Raw genomic sequence first — 17,799 nt, forward strand, 5'->3', positions numbered from 1 at the left:
ACATCCCCACTACTTCTGGTTTCTAGATCACAGGATTTGACTGTGGACAGTTAATAGACATGCTGTACTGTACCATGTCTATCTGCACCATCTAGACTTGGCTGTAGTTGTTCAGTGGACTCACTGCACATATCCTCTGTATACTGTGCAATCAATTACTACTGTGTATGTAGCACTGCTAGTACTTGGTAAGAAAACCTAAAAATAATTGCTCAAGTTTCTTGATAAAATGTTTTCTAAAAGCACCAATATTCAGCAAAATGTCTTTCTTTTTGCATGTAAAAAAATTGCTTTGTGATTTTACTAATAGATCGCCCAACCCCATTTGAATTGGCAACTATTTGAGATTCCAATAAGTACTACTTGGAAGAAAAATGGGAGATGGAAATGGATAGCATTTAAGATCAAACGACGACAATAACTATAAAACGGACATCTGAATCAGTTAATTCAGTACCTTGAGAGAATGAAAGACTGACTCCCAATAAACAAAGGTTTTATTTGTGATTCACACGGTTATTTGTAAACAAGCAAGCTTCTGTAAGCTATTCTTACAATATCTATTGTAAACATTAAATGAAAATAGGCCATTTCTTGCCTAAAATGTTAACAAGATTTAATTTTTTCTGGTGTAGAAGTGAAATGTACGTACATACTGTACTGTAGGTAAACAATTTAGAGCCATTGCTCTCTAGCACAAACTGTGAAATGTTGCATTAACAAAAACAAACAAAGCATGCAATACTAATTAAGAAGACTCATGCAAAAATAAAATGACTGCCGGAAGGCAGGCCGTGGCAGTGCCTTCGGGGGCTCACAGGACAGGTTTACAGCCAGTTTACAGATAGAAGAGGTAGTCATCCAGGTGGACGCTGGGCTGCCTGTGGATGCTCTGACCCACAAGGAAAGCCAGCTTGTGCGCGTACTGGCAGGGAGCTGGAACGCGCACGATCCCCTGAAAAGCAAAATACAGGGAAACATTCAATGTTGGTAAGATTCTTACTGTATGTCATATTGCTGTCAGGTCCAAACAGTAAGCCTGTTTTCCAATGGATAAAATAGTCACAAGCTCTTGTGAACACCCCTTTGCCCCCGTCGGCGGGGGCAGCGGCTGTCCACCTCTGAACAGCGCTCAGCAGGTCAATGGAGACCCAATTGGTCTCCGGTTCCAACTCCAATGTTGCAGATTTACCCCCTAAACCCCCCTGGGGTTGATGATCTAAAATTTATATAGTGCATTTTCAACAAAACTACTTGGGGTCCTAGTGTCGCAGTCCCGCTCCCTTTCAGAACAACGAGTGGCCAAGGAAACAATTCCCTATAGGCTTTTCAAAAAGTATTTATTTAAAGACGTTGATACGCCGGACAAAGCCAACTCGGATCGTAACAAATCATGACAACAAACAATGTTTTGGGCAGATCAAATAAGTCAGAAGAAGAAAAAAAAGGCAAGATACAACATTTTGTTTTTCCTCCGATTATTTGATCTGCCCAAAACATTGTGTCGGTCGTCATGATTTGTCACGAGCCGAGTTGGCTTTGTCCGCCGTGTGTCTTTAAATAAATACTTTTTTAAACGTCTATGGGGAAGGGGCATTATTTCCTGGGCCACTCCTCGTTCTTAAAGGGGGCGGGACTGCGACACTATTGAAGAAAAAGTGCTAGACCCAAATTCAGTATACATGATATCAAAACAAAATAATTAGGGGAAAAAAATCGTAGATCCACTGCATTTCTCTCTGGGCCAGTGTGTAGAATATCAACCCCTCTAATAGGCATCACAATTCTCTTATTCCCACAGAATTGGAATGAAGAAGGTGAACCACGATTTGCACATTTTATTTGTGCTCTGATAGCTTTTGTTTGAGGGGTTGTTTAGTTTGTCCTACGTATGACTAGACCACAGGGACATAACATGTAAATCACATGTGTAGACTTGCAGTTTAGCAGCTTACCTGCCAGTTGTAGTACATGTGGCAGAGTTTGTAGGTGAGTCGCTGCATGTGGTCCGGCTTCAGTCCGCTGGTGTCGTACACCACATTGTAGTGGGTAGGGGAGACGCTTCCCATGCGAACGGCCTGGCTCACAATGTAGAAGTCGTACCTGGGAGTAAGATTGCATACATTCTTTTATTTTAAGGATGTTCCAAGATGGACGAGATAAAACAAAACCAAAACACTTTGTCTAAATGTTCCAATCGTTTGTCGGGTGGTATCATTGTACTGTATGTCCGGCAGTGGTATCATTGTACTGTAGGGGCGGCAGTGGCTCAGGGGAAGAGTGACCGGATGGGAACCCCAGAGTTAAGGTCCTTACACACTGGCGAATTGGCGACGCGATTTATTCGTGCGAATAATTCGCATTTTATTAAAACCAATTGAAGTCAATGCAAGCTTCCACATCAGTGGCGAATTTGCGAATGTGCGAAAATGCGACCGTTTTCGCTCTTTATTTGTTCGCTCTGGTGTCGAATTTTGCAGACATTCGCAGGCGAACTGCAGCACCACTGACCAATCAGAATGCAGCCCAAACTTGTTGCTGTAAACAGCGGCGTTCCGTACAGTAGCTGTCAACAGAGCAGCCGTCGGTCCGGCTACGCAGGTCGGGATAGCACAGCGGCACACACTGTTGTACACCTCCCCTCCTACAACTCGTTGGGTGTGTGTGCGCTCGCGTGTGCATGCGCGCGTGCGTGCGTGGTGCGTGGACATGGCACATGTGTGTGCGTGTGCTAACAGCACGCAACGGCAACAGCGAGCAACGGGCTCCGCCAGACTTTGGTCTGTATGTAAGGTGGTCTCAGGTAAAGTGGGCCATCACTAAGGTAAAATGAGCCAAGGTTTCTGCCTCCTAGACCTTTGAGTTTTAACAGCCAATGCTGCACATCATGTGCACACAGCACATATGTCTTGACACAGCTGTACTTGACAAAACAATTGATTTGATTGGTCTATTTTTTATTTATTTTTACCATGGCAGCCATTTTTCAAAATGGCCACCAGCAACAACTGTTTTCTTATGAATGATGGATATAATATGATATTTCAGACTCATTTACCATATAGTACTTGGTAAGTGTCTTTTGCATAATTGAAAATTGTCATTGAATATTCAAGATGGCCGCCATCACTTGTATGATTGTCTGATATGGGTGATCTCGGTGTCAAATCAGTATTTTTTTATGATCCAGAATTCAATCTTTGGAATTGGCCAGAAGCTTCCTTCTACCTCACAAATGAATATCAACAGGGCATGTGTATAAGCTCAGAAGCCCATACAGCCCGCGCAGTCTTTTTCCCGTGGCCAACATGCTTGACACAGTGTCACAACCCGTCAATGCATGGAACACTGGTATAGTTTGTGTGCTTTCTCCTGCCATATCCCTGCTGCAATTTAATGGGCTGCTATAAGTATCGGAAATGTCTTATGGTGCTGACTATGTTCATGACTTTCATTGACACACCCAATAATAAAAATAGGTATTCCATTGAGTATCTCATGGTCAGAAACCATGAAATAGATACCAAGTTTGCGTTTCTAGCTCATCTGGTTCAGAAGTTCAAGCCAAACATATTTTCTGCGTGCTAATATTGTGGCGGCCATATTGGATTTCATGGAAACTTTCAATGCAAAAAATGTTCGTATTCATATTATTGATCAACCTGTGAAGTTTCGTGGAAATATCTCTGTTAAAAAAATTGCCCTATTCACCCCCCATTATAACTAATAGGGGCTAATATTGGGGCGGCCATATTGGACTTTCGCCCAACAATTGACCAGGTTGTCCATATAGGTTGTGATCCTACTGGGTCATAGATATTATTTCTGGTGGACAACTTTGTATGTTATGACAAATGCAGGTCAACCCCCTTTGCCCCCTGGGTAAGTTATTAGTGCAGCCACACCCGGCAGCCAGCAAAAACTAAAGTCCTCAATGGGCCCAAAAGGTAAGGGCCGGCCCTACCTGGGCCCTCATCACACCATGTACACTCAAGACACTGCCCCCGCTGCCACCCATAGATCTCCATATATGGAGCTGACCTGTTCTGACATTCCATATGTTGATCTGACCTCATCTGTACACTCAAGAAAGACACGCTCCATTTATGGCCAGTACAGAATTCATTCCATATGTTGATCTGATCCCCCCATGCCAAAGTGCCAGCGCTCACCCAACAGTCTGCTGTCACCCAGGCGGATACATGCATGCTCGCTTCTTGCCCTCAGGGTGTCTTACTGGTTTTATTAATACAATGTAGGGCTAATGACATTATTGTGGGAATGTGGGTATAGCCCCTCCTATATTCAGCTATAGTGTCGATTTTTGTCCTAACAAAAACATGAAATGCCATTCACAATGAATGGAGAATTTACGTCATGTGTCTGAGCAAATCGCCGATTTTTGTCCTACACAGACTAAATTCCCATTGACAATGAATGGATAATGTACGATGAAAAGAGCACCCCTCACTTCACACGGATGTGATTTCTTTTAAATCAGAAATGACTGTTTTTCTTTGCAGCTTGAGTGGCCCATTTTAGCTGAAAATAAAAAAAATAAGTCGGCTAAGCAGTATACGTGATCACCTTATCATTGACAACTGAGATTGCTTTCACCCATGGCATTTACCCTGAGTAGTCATATATGACTGATATTATTTCATCTGTTGCATTGCATCTCCCGCCATAACAACCATAGACTGTTTTATGTCAAGTACACTTGTAGCGAGAATCATGTGCATCCATTGGCTGTTCAACTTTAAAAAGCAAGGCTAAAGAAAACGGTGGCCCATCTTAGCTGATCAGGTGGCTTATTTTACATGAAAATGCTACATCTTAAAAATATGTGACAGCTTGTTTCAGTCAGAGGCTGTAGGGACTAAACTATTATTTGTTATTAAATACATTTAACTTAAACATGATATTAAACAGTCAATAATAATCATATAACCCCAATTTAGTGTCATGCATTGCTTTATCTCAGTTTAATTACCAAATTGCCAAAAAGTGGCCCAAATTAGCTGACATCCCCCTATTCATAATTTTATTTTATCGACGGCACGGGTGAGCAGCCGACCGGCCGTCGATCCCAAATGACTCTGGACTCCACTTCACGGTAGTGAAGAAGACAAGAAGTGGTGGAAAGGATAGTAGGATATACCAATACAAACAAAAGAGGTATTAGCGCACGCTGCACACCAATTTATTGAGGATCGAGGTGCATGCTGACCACGGGACGGGAGACAAACTTGTAAAGGATCGGTTGCACAGCTCGTAGTCACGAATCACGATACAGAACACTTCTATTAAAGACCAACGTTTCGGCACATGAGTGCCTTCTCTTTAGGGTATGAAAGAAATTTAGGATACCAATAATGACATAACGCAGGAGAAGAGTAGTGGAGTGGAGGAGGAGGAGTTGTTCAAGTTAAATTGATGCGTTGACGTTATTATGGTATTTACCATAGGCAATATGCCAATATTGAAAAAAGTTAAAATAACCAGTGAACAGGCTCATCAAAAAGGTAAGATTTGCACTAGGCTATTTCTGCTGTGCAGACCCGTTTTTGACCCGAAAATAAAGACTTTATAACCGGAATATATGCCCACATGCACGGGCGCGGCCGGTACCAGTTGTACCATATGTGGGCCGGTACCAATTGGACCCCTCCATCTGTGAAGTACTGGATACGGGGGTATTAAAGAAAGGATACCAAAGCGGGAGGGGGAGGAGAGGAGAGGAGGAGGGAGAGGAGAGGAGCTATAATCGCACAATACGCGTCGCATATAGATGTGTACACTGCATAGGCAAACGCGAATAAATTCGCCGGGCAAATATTTCACATTTTCAGATCGCTTATTCGCATCGCGTCGCTAATTCGCCAGTGTGTAATGACCTTTAGTGTTGAAGTGTCCTTCTATGTAAAGCGCTTTGGATAAAGGCGCTATATATAAATGCACCATTTACGTCCAAAACAACTTACCACTCGGGCCTGGTGACGTCCGTGTCAATAACAGTTCCAGGGGGAGGGTTGGTCAACTTGCCATTGAGGAAGGCAAAGAACCTCGAGCAGACGCGCTTCTTCACGACCACCATAGTCAACTTGGGCCTAGACCAGAGGACAAGGAGGTTAGAATCGTTTTCTAGCATTACATAGTGTACCCTGTCGCCATCGGTGGAAACCTTGTACGTCTAATTACTTTTGGCTGATTGTGGTAACCAGTGTTTTTAACAGTTGAGCCATAATGCCATAGAAGTTTGTAGGTTCCTTGGTTAGATGACTAGAATCAAAGCCAACCAGACGAAAAGATGTTTGTCGACTACCTTTTTTCACTGACTAAAACTAAATAAAAACTAGACTAAAATGTTAGGAAGGAACTAGTGGACAAGAGATCCAGTATAAGTCATTTTACACTTGGTTTGCATGCTGAAAATAGCAGATCTACAAGCTCAAATCTGTTATTATCTGTTAACGGCATCAAGGTCCGTCAAAATATTTTTTTGTCTTATATGGTTGACTAAAACTAGACACTAAAACAATCAAAGGTGACTAAAATGTGACTGAAACTAAATGAAAACTGTTAGAGACTATGACAAACTAAAATCAAAATGTGCTGCCAAAAACACCACTGAAGCCAAAAATACTCTTTTCAGGAAGAATCACTGGTCAGGATAATGGACATGTAAGGTTCTTACGCGTAGTCTGTCCCCATGGATTTGATGGACGCCAGCAGCTGGGGGACCTCGTAGTCAACCACAGTGGACAGCATGCCATCTCCTACTCCATCTCTGAACACAACGATGCGGGCAGGCATCTGGTTGTTGAACTTGTAGAATGATTTGAGAGCACCTGAGAAAATCAAAAACACATTTCATCTCAGATAAGAGTGCAGCAGTTAACACCCCAAACGCCCCAGGGTTATTTAATCCATCAAATCATTTAGCAGCGGAGCACTTTTACCGACAGACGTTATCCCGGATTTGGCTGAAGCAGCCGTTTTGGCTACATCTAGCTTCTTTACTAGAGGCGATCGACACATAATCTTTGCTTAGAATTGGACGGAATGATTTAGATCAAGTTATTCACGTTTTAAGATTTTCGGTCTCGTCGGCTACAATTTTTAAAACAATGCTCAAATGGTTATTTAAGATGGATATGTGTTTCCATTATTCGATTAATTGAATAAGTAATCAATACAATAATCGATAATGTGATAGTTGCAGCCCTAAAGTTGGCCTTTGAACACGAGTGCAAATGAGCCTAACTTACCGACGAAGGCCGGTTTCAATCCATCCATGAGTTCCTGTCCTCTGTCCTGCAGAACACACTTGGAGTACCACCTATTCAACAGCACAGACAATGTCATATTTTAGGACACCACTTTCTAACCTCCTCACTATTGGCTCTACAGGTAAATGTAAGACCTGTCTCCTAAATATCTAAGTTTTCAGGGCCTGGAGTCTCAACTACAAATTGCATGAAGCAGGTATGGCAGCTAAACTATGAAAGCATGAGAGGAGTTGCAAATTGCAATATTATAACGTCTAACACCACAAGTGTCTAATGGCTGGCAATGATAATGTCCAATGGTAGCTGGGTTACAGTAGGCGACATCAATTATAGATTGCTTCTAGACAAGCTGCAATCGCTCTTCAACACTCGCTTCGTCCAAACTACAGTACTGACAGATCACTGGTGCTGTGAGCACAGGGTATAAGACTGAGGTGCCAGCTCAACTAGCAGGTGTTAAGATGAGGTATGGCAGCAGGTGTTGAGATGCAACATTGTTCAGACTACATACTAACCTGGTCATGCCCTGGTTCAGAGTGCTGTATTAACATGGTCATGCCCTGGTTCAGAGTGCTGTACTAACTTGGTCATGCCCTGGTTCAGTGCTGTATTAACATGGTCATGCCCTGGTTCAGACTGCTGTACTAACCTGGTCATGCCCTGGTTCAGAGTGCTGTACTAACTTGGTCATGCCCTGGTTCAGTGCTGTATTAACATGGTCATGCCCTGGTTCAGACTGCTGTACTAACCTGGTTATGCCCTGGTTCAGAGTGCTGTACTAACTTGGTCATGCCCTGGTTCAGAGTGCTGTACTAACTAGGTCATGCCCTGGTTCAGAGTGCTGTACTAACTTGGTCATGCCCTGGTTCAGAGTGCTGTACTAACTTGGTCATGCCCTGGTTCAGAGTGCTGTACTAACCTGGTCATGCCCTGGTTCAGACTGCTGTACTAACCTGGTTATGCCCTGGTTCAGACTGCTGTACTACTACTAACCTGGTCATGCCCTGGTTCAGACTGGCCACCAGAGCACCGATGGACCTCTTTCCAGCAACGGTGTCGTGGTAACAGTCGATTCCCACAATCATCAGCTGCTTGAGCTGCAAAAACAGGGAATTATACAGTTTTCTTCTCTTTTTATTTATTTAACCTTTAACCAGTAAAAACACTGACTGACTTAAACGTGTTCATGTAGGTTGATCAAATAATCAATTAACCACTTAACTAAACCTGTAATACACTTTTGTACAATGACGTACAAAATAAAAACATTTGACGATCTACAAGCTCACAATGGAGTTGTGAGCTTGCATTTTTTTCTCAATGCCTATAAACATAATCGTTTATTATAATGGTGTACGAGGAATACGTTTGGAATAATCGTGATATTGAATTTGAAGTTATATCCCCAAGTGAATGCCACCTGTACATGGCTTGCTGATAATATACATTGAGTGTGTGACAGGGTGGCACTAACAGGAATCTCCAGTGTCCACAGCTCTCCTCCCATCTTGCAGGCCATCTGCAGTGCAATCTTGGTGGCGATGGTGATCAGGGCTTGTGGGCGGCCGAGGGTGCGAGCCAACACACACTGACTGGGGGTAGGGCAGTCCACGCAGAGGTACTTCTTGACGCTGTCGTATTTGTCCTTCTTAACGCTGGAGAGGACGACTACCACCTATGAGAACAGACCAAATTACACATATTAAGGAAAACCTTAATTATGGGTTGTGGACCATTCCATTTACAATGCTAGCAAGTCTTCTGAGGACCATCCTTAGTGGTTTTAATCAGTCAGAATCTGTCATGTCCAATGTCTCCCCTACCATTGACTTCGCGATGGCGCCCCATCTTATTAAAAAACGCAAATGTTAATTTATTTTAATAAGCTCATTTACTACCTCGTTATTGATCTCCTACTCTTCTGTGCTCCACAAAGGGCAAGACTCTTAGCAACAGCTTACACTCTTACAAATGAAGCCGATTCTGTCATCACAACAAAAACCTGCTATGGCATTATTTTTTAAATACAAATGTAAGACCATTTAAAGATTTGGATCTGCAGATACAGTCCAGGTCTAATCCAGATAGTAAGCTCAACTTGAAGTGAAAACTGGGTTGTTTCCTTTGCTTTGTTTGCTTTATGTTTCTGAGGTTTATTCTTAGTTTGTGTTAAAACAGTGATTGTTGTAAATATACAACACGGTACATTTTCTGTGAGCAACACCATCGATGGTACAATGAAGTATAATCATGCTTCAGTTTCCAGACTTAGGAATAATGCTGCCAGTGAAGAGTTCCAGTCCACTATGTTTTAATCACTTACCATCTGGGTCTCCTGAGTTACATTTTGCTGCAAGGCCCTGAGGAGTGCCTCCTGCCGGTCATCATATTCCACCCTTTAAAAAAAAAGAAGGAAAGTGTGTCCAAGCTCAAGTGTGTGCAAAGTACGTATTTAAGTTTTATTGTAGTAAAGATTTCTAGTTGGAGGGTCTGTTTAATAATTACATGCTGTAAATAGAATGCAGAGGGAACAGTAGCATGCCAGGTAAATAATGAACCCGACATCCGTCTTAAACAACATGATGCATACAGGCTATGCGACTATTTTAAACTGCCGTTTTAAAATATACACCACTTACTAGTCGTTATGCATTTATTTAGATCCATTTCATTGTTTTGAGTCGATCGTATTGGATACCGATATTGTCATGTGATAAATGATGAACATAAATGACTCACATGGTAGGTCTGTCCACGTGGATGCCCAAAGGACCCGAGACCTTGCCCAAGGTCTGTACGAGGGTCTGGGCATCGTTGGCGTTGCGTCTGGTGCAGAACACCAACCATTTCTGCAGTGGGGGGGCCTTGATGATAGGAAGGCCCTTCATCTCCCTGGACCAGTCGGCTGCCATGGGGTTGTAGTCAAACTGTGTTGAAAACAAAACAATTGTGAGGTTTAACCCACGTAACTGCTTCACAACATTCAAACACGTTTGACACGAGACCTTGTTTGACTGATGACTTTTGCTAAACACTGAGGATTTGAGCTTATTGACAAATATAATATCAAGATGGGAGAACGGTTACATAAAGTGAAATATTGGTACAAAGAGTATATCTGTATGAGGAAGAAAAGGAAGGCCAGGGCAGACTATTTTCTATATCCTCCCCGACTTGCAAGTTTCCTGACAAATCCTGAGGGGACATTTTTGTGCTTTTCATACCGAACGGGAGCCCTGGAAAATCCTCTCAGACTGAAGAACTCTGCCCTTTATGTTCAGGAGCTCTTTATCGAAGTTGAGTCCCCAGGTATTGAGCTCCGCCTGGGCTTGGGCGTTCCTAAAAACAGGAAAGGGTTGTTAGTTACCTCTACCTGTGGGCCATGGTGAGGATGTTGTCAAAAGAGCACCCAAATAATTGCCAAAACACACATTAAAACAAAATATAAAACATGCCATGTTTTTAAACCCTGAAAAATGTGTTTTCATTGTGATAGATGAATAGGAATTAGCTTAGTTCCATTGATCCAAGCCAGAACACAATCAATGTTGTGCTCTGAAAATGCATGCTGCTCACCATCTGCACCGTGTTAAGTGCTCAGATGGATGGGTGGACCCTGATCCAGAAAAGGTTGGGAACCACCGTTTTAGACATTTGCAAAAACATTGGTAACGTGACCTACCCATGAATGTTGCCGGAAAACTGTTTGAGGCGACATTCTCTCTGCTCAGGGGTCAATCTGGTCTGAGCGGAAAGGTCCTTCATGATGTTGAAGTCGGCACGCATCTTGTCAGTCAGACCTGTGGGCAACGCCAGTTAAGTTTGTTTTCAGTAATTGTCAGTTAATTTACCAAAATACTCTACTTAACCCATTCTGACCGGGCACCCATTTTGGTGTCAGCATCATGTCGTGCTTTAGCTATTGAAAAATAGCAGATCTACAAGCTCATATCGCGCCACCGAGTGGCGCGATACGAGCTTGTAGGTCTGCTATTTTTGAAAAATCGAAGAGCGACTGACATTTTTAGAATCTGATCTCAGGTCAGAATGGGTTCATCAGACCAGTGTGTGTGTGTGTGTGTGGAAACCTCGTAATGAATCTGATCTCAGGTCAGAATGGGTTAAGTACAGGTAATTAGTTTCTAGTTTACTCTAGACCATTTTTCGATACTTAATACATCATCCCAGAGTCAAACACCATCAGCATCTTCATACACTGAATCTCGTCAAGGACCCCCAGAAAAGTGAAAATATATTGTGCAAGGGATCCCATACAAGATTTGTGTAAAACTTCTCAAAATATATTCCAAATAATCTTTCAAAAATACTGTCCCTCTCCCCTTTGAGAGCAGAGCACCTGTAAGGTAGCAGAGTTCTGGGATCAGCATGGCTGGCCCTGGGGGAGGTCCCCCAGAAGGTACCTGTAAGGTAGCAGAGTTCTGGGATCAGCATGGCTGGCCCTGGGGGAGGTCCCCCAGAAGGACCCCTGATCTTCTTCAGCTGGCTGACCAGCAGTGCCTGGTCACTGCAACGGATGTCCAGGCTGTATTGCTTCAAGAAACACCAAATCATTAGTCTAGTGTAGCCTAGGGGTGTGCAATAGTTCACAAACTAATCTATCACTGAGGCAGATTCTACAAATGCCTTCTAAATCAGTAGTTCTCGCAATTTCAAGATTAAAGAAATCAAAATAGCAGGTGTGCAAGCTCGCAGCACTGCATATCTGCCATTTCTGAATAGCTAACTTATGAAATATAAAATGACAGATGCTTTCTTGGTTTTAATGGGTAAAATTAAAATTAATAATCCGTTTTGGGCAGGTTTTATTTAAAAAAATGTTGTTTTTTAAATGTTTGTGCCTTACAGTAAGACAAAACATTTCAAAAATATGTCAACGTCACAATGCGACGTGTTTCACAAAGTATAAAACAGGTCCTAAGTTTGTTATTCAATTTCTAGATATAAAAATATACACATCACAGTATATCCATTCATCTAAAAAGTTATCAATAAAAATGAAGTTAGTTGCAGCATTCCATATGATCTATGCTATACAATTGTGACCAGCAGGAAAACCTACATTCTTGATGTAGTCCTTGAAGGAGACCTCTGTGTCTCCCTTTCTGAACGTGTTGTTGGGAGTGTGATCCCATGCAATGTCATCAATCCTGTACGTTTTGTTGTTGTACCTGAGGAATGACATACACACCGCATTTATACACTGCATTATAGAAACTCATAGTATTCATTTCAAGTGAAACTTTTTTTTATCGGCTCGCCTAGTGTTGAAATCATTTTTAGGTGAGCATCTTGTGTTTGGGAAGAATTTATTTGGTGGACAGGCTCGGCGTCCGTATATTACAGTTTGATTGCACTTGGGATTCATTTTACCCAGACAACCGCTAGATTAAAACATTGCAATTCAAATGTGCTACTTTCCACAGCAGTCATTTGTCAGATTTATGTCGATCCCAAACGCAACACAGCCACTAAGCTCATCCATTACACGCTCACGGGCGTCAAGTGGATGGAGTGTGAATCTTCTGTTTACTTTGTGAGGACGATGAGGCCGACCAGCTCCTTGGTGCAGGCCTCTCTGAAGTGCTGCATTGGACACTGCTGCTTGAGGTTGGTCATGAAGTCCAGCACGGTCTCACTGCGCAGCACCTTGTGGCTCACGTCGGCACACATCATGATGCCCGACTCGTACTGCAAGATGCTGGTTTGGTAGCCAGGCCAGATCGTCAATCTTTGGAGAGAAAGAGGGTATTAATCATGGGAGTTTCCTACCTGTCCCAATCTTTGGCTCTCAATAGAAAGTTTCTACTGTGCGTTTGCAGTTTGTGAACAAAGTCCCACAAATATGGTGTTCAGAACACTATGCAGCTCCAGCCAATTGTAATTATTTGAACTCGGCACCCACATTGTCTGAGCAAATCGGGAGAACTGCATACAGTACTGAGATAATCGCTTACGGCATATATTTCCTTACTATTTAGACAGTGTAACGCATTAATACCGTAGGTCAAATCCGGAGATGACAAATACATGAAGACAAACGGATTCAGTACCTGTGCTGTGGGATGTTCAGTGGGTCGTTGGGGTTGTAGTAGTGCCGTCCAATCTGCTGCATGTTCAGCATTCTCAGGATCCTAAATGAATTTCACAAGTTCAATTTGTAAATCCCTGCCTTTGGCAGAAACCTTTTATCTCCTTATTACTACATTTTGAGAGTTTTTTCCCTCCAGTTACTCAAAAGTAACCGTTTTGGACATACAAAGTTTCTGCCCGACAGCGACAATATTCACATTTTCTTTTACAAATCTAAAGAATTCCACATTGGAAATGAGCTGCATTTGAACTGTGAAGTGTAGTGTAGGATGGACCTTCTAAAGATGATGTTGTAGAACTGAAGGCACGCTGGTGAGGTGGGGGGCAGCTCATTGGTCAGTGTAACCGTTATTCTGACCTTCTCTCCCATCCGGGTTTCACTGTGCAACACGGTCTCCTAAAACAAGTTCAGACATCAGTGAACAGTAAGTAACTATTAATATACTGTATTTACTTGGGTACTGCACAGCCCATTTAGACCCGAGGACGATTCTACAAATGCTGATGATTCAGACAGTTTTCTGAAAAACCTCATGCATTTTCATGTCAAAGACCCCCAAAGATATATGTAATTGGCTGCCGACCCCATCTGAAAATGTTGTTCCAGTGTCCACCCAGAAGCAAAGATTTGAGTTTAAAACGTTCGCTCTGAAAGAATATATTCATATTCATATATTCAAGATTTGTGCCACATTTTCACGATTTTTCAAAAATAGACCTACAAGCTCGTAGCACGGCACTTGGTGCCGTGCTATGAGCTTGTAGATCGGCTATTTTACAATAGCTAAAGTATAACAATGCTTAAAACACCAAAATGGGTTCCCGCCCAGAATGGGTCGAGTACATTTTGATTATCTGTACTTGAGTCATTGTATTTTTGGATACTTGTGACATTCACAAACGTACTCATTATCTGTTCCATCATGTGAGATGTGAATGTTTGGATTTTGGTCAATTCTTTTTAGAAAAGGAGTACCAAGAGAAGGGCACCATACCTTGTTGTGAAGTCTACGAGGCAGAAAGAGGAGGGCTCCGTCGAAGGAGCGCGCCGTGCCAAGAGCCTCCTCATGCTGGTAGAGAAGGGCACTCCGCAGGCGGCGCGACTCCATGGGAGGGTTGTAGTCCACATGGTACTGATAGAGAGCCCACTGTGGACGGGATATGATCCGCAGGAAGTTGGCTTTCAACTGAATGACAGAGCCATTGACACCTGGGAAAGACAGTAGTGAATACAATGTGGTAAACCGAAAGGAGGTCTGTATACTCTCATGTTTGCAGTGTGCTGTGGACTATACTGTAAAGCAGTGTTGTTTTTCGTCGACTAAAACTATTACGAAAAATGTTCATCAACTACCTTTCACTGACAAACTAAATGGAAACTAAGCTATGGTGACTAAAACTATGACTAAATATACTGTTGATTTAGTCAACAAATAAAAACCAGACTAAAATGTTAGGAAGGCACTAGTGGACAAGAGATCCAGTACATTTTACACTTGGTTGCATGCTGAACATAGCAGATCTACAAGCTCACAACGTGTCGCAGCGGCTATTTTCAGCAAGTGTAAAATCAGCCATTACGACGGCATCAAGGCCCGCACATGAATACATTTTACTCGACTAAATCAACTGTAGATTTAGTCTACTAAAACTAGACTAAACACTAACATTCCAGGTGACTAAAATGTGTCCAAAACTAAATTAAAACGTTTCAAGAGACTATGACTAAAACTAAAATTGAAATTGCTGCCAAAAACACTGCTGTAAAGCTCTCAGCATGAACATGTCATATACAGACCAGACTTTGACTCTCTGACATGCTCCATCGCCTGTCTGGTGTTGACTCCTGCATCGGAAAAATCACGCCGGCGTCCTCTTTCTCCAATCTTCACCTTCTGGAAACCCCCGGAGATCTGCAGCACTTCCTCTAAAGGAATAACCCCCAAGATACAAATTACTTTCAACCTATCTTCATATTAATTTATAAAACCCACAGACAGACTTCACCACTTCCAATTTTGTCCTAATAAATAGCCCATCTACAAGCCCTCACCATGAGCTTTACCTTCGCACAACACTGTTGTACAACAAAGTTGGGAAATAATTTACAAAAATAAAACAAATGGACTATATACAAGATGGGGTCAGACTGCACCTTCTGTAGTTGCAACAGCTCCTGGGGCGGTTTTCTGTCTTCCTCTGCCAACCAGCTCACCCTCCACAGGTGGAGGAACGGCTGCTGTGGCTTCTTGTAGAGCCGAGGAGGTCTAAAACAAAACACAAATTGATGTCACTGTGGTAGATAAGTACTCAGTTTTCTCACAATACTACAATGTATGCACTATGTAATGTAAAGAGCAAGCCTTCCAAGTTTTGAATTGTCTTATGTCTTTGTGTCGTCACTTCCGTTTTCCCTGGTTCATCCTGTATCCTGTTAGAGTTCTCTCTCCTGGACAACCTACCTCAAACCCTAACCTAAACATAACTGCAAGCTCGGGAGCAGCGCATGATGTCCGACATGACGGACTAATGCTCTGTCGGAATTACATGTGGTCCCCCTCCTGATTAGCTAAAATCTGTATACCAACATGAACATGCATTTTCTGTTGACAAATAGCTGGACAGACAACTGTTACTCTATATATAACCCCTAGAGGGAAGCAGAGATATGTGATGTCCTAAGTGACACAGGTATTAAAGGCCTTTCTGAACAGGCAGGTAGGAGATTGCCAATCTGTGGGTCCTCAACACCATACCAGTTACTGTGTTGTGAGAGGTGGTTTGTTTGAATGCCAACTTGACGAGTGGTAAGCCTGTTTGGTGTCATTGTTTGTACAAACGTTCATGCGTTTGAGACATGCAAGGGGTGTCGTCTCTTCAGGGAATTGTGCATTGGATACCGAATGTAATTCACATGTGAATTCTGTGTAACATTCTACGTTTGTGCCGACATTCAGTGTACAGATGCAGTTGTCTGAGGAAGTGTGGCAATGAACCAAGTCACTGCATACAACCTTACAGGCACATGGCAATGTAGTTTGTTTCATCTTTACTTTTAATAACACACCATTTGGATATTTCTATTATAAGTGAACTGTCTTGTATTTGTTTGTAGGGTCGGGTCATGTGGAGTGAGCGGCTTAGGCTTGAGCGCTGTTCCTTTTTCTTGATAGGGTTTCCTTTTGTATTTCGAGTACAGGGCACAAATCAGCTGGCCGGCTACCACAAGTGAGCATTGGTTTGGGTTCCTGGATTCAGATTTATGGTGATGAGTAGAGTGCAGAGCTGGCTTGCTGGTTTAAAGTTTGTAGTGTGTTGTGTTATAGTGTGGAGCATGGCTATTTTGGGGAAATGTTACATCCGTCATTGCTCAGTTCAGATTTTAAATGAATTTGGAATAAAAATGTATTTACTTATTTGTATTGTAGGCTAATAAAGAATGTATATTTTATTTTTCAATCTTACCTTGGGAGTCCTGCCTGTTCATTATAGAGGACGGGGTAAGGTAACATAGCAACAGCCAACTTCCCCCAAGTATTATTTTGGCAAAATCATTGAATTATTTTGGCAAAATCATTGAATGCACCATTAATTTATAATAAATAATATGGGAGGATATATACGGTCAGTGTTCTGAAGTGTGACATTACCATTCCAGGTGCTGCGGTCTCCTGACCACGTGCACGCCCTCTGGACCTCGCTCGTGCACGTCCAGTCATTTTCACTCTGTATTAAATTTCTGCATTTGGAAAAAAAAAAAAAAACAGCAAAAGTCAGGAACACTTGGATTTATTCAACACTTTATACATTCATTTCCTAATGTAGAAATGTTTTAATCTAGATCAGTACAGTAGTTCTCAGAGACCCTGCTGGGACAGATTCGGCTCAAACAAGGGATTAAATGAATTCCGCTCCTATGCCACTAAAATGTGAAACGCCCTACCAACAGCCATGAAGACATATGAATCCCTTGACTGACACCCCCCTCCCAGCCCATTTCCCCCCATATTGTACTTGTTTTTCCCTTCTTTTTTTACTTTGTTTATTTGATTTCCTGTTTTTATAGAAGTGTATATTTGTACGTCTCTAAATGTTCTGATTAATTGAAAATGGTGGACCCTGTTGTAGTGTTAACAAGTGTAATGCTTTATCATATCGTCCAGTTTGTGCTTGCGTTTGAAATGTACCCATTCTACATACTGTGAATAAAACATTCAGGAGGGGTCCCAATTGGCAAACACAGATCTGTAACTCTGGGAATGTACAAAACGGTACCCTGAAATATAAACCTTGAGAACCTTTACTTTGGTATCCACAAATCGGTATCGATAAGTCTTGATCCAAGGCTAAAAGCCACTGAATTTGAACTTTAATCTAAAGTTCCAAACGAAAAAAT

The 17,799-nt window shown here is 42.2% G+C and overlaps 1 protein-coding gene across 1 annotated transcript; it reads right to left on the reverse strand.

Moving 5' to 3' along the window:
* Positions 1-798: 798 nt before the first annotated feature.
* On the reverse strand, positions 799-17,122 carry LOC310854931 (piwi-like protein 1; the record flags this gene model as incomplete). Its single annotated transcript, XM_083759695.1, has 20 exons — positions 799-955; positions 1,956-2,103; positions 5,985-6,110; positions 6,698-6,851; positions 7,272-7,342; positions 8,286-8,389; positions 8,767-8,967; positions 9,616-9,688; positions 10,032-10,219; positions 10,517-10,631; positions 10,975-11,092; positions 11,714-11,843; positions 12,373-12,481; positions 12,844-13,041; positions 13,364-13,444; positions 13,679-13,800; positions 14,399-14,613; positions 15,202-15,330; positions 15,559-15,670; positions 17,054-17,122. The coding sequence occupies 20 exons, from the start codon at positions 17,120-17,122 to the stop codon at positions 839-841; spliced, it is 2,580 nt and encodes an 859-aa protein (XP_083615821.1). The 3' UTR covers positions 799-838.
* Between the last annotated feature and the right edge of the window lie 677 nt (positions 17,123-17,799).

The sequence above is a fragment of the Protomyctophum parallelum genome (genome assembly GCF_964188405.1).
Source record: "Protomyctophum parallelum genome assembly, chromosome: 2".
Lineage (NCBI taxonomy): Eukaryota > Metazoa > Chordata > Actinopteri > Myctophiformes > Myctophidae > Protomyctophum > Protomyctophum parallelum.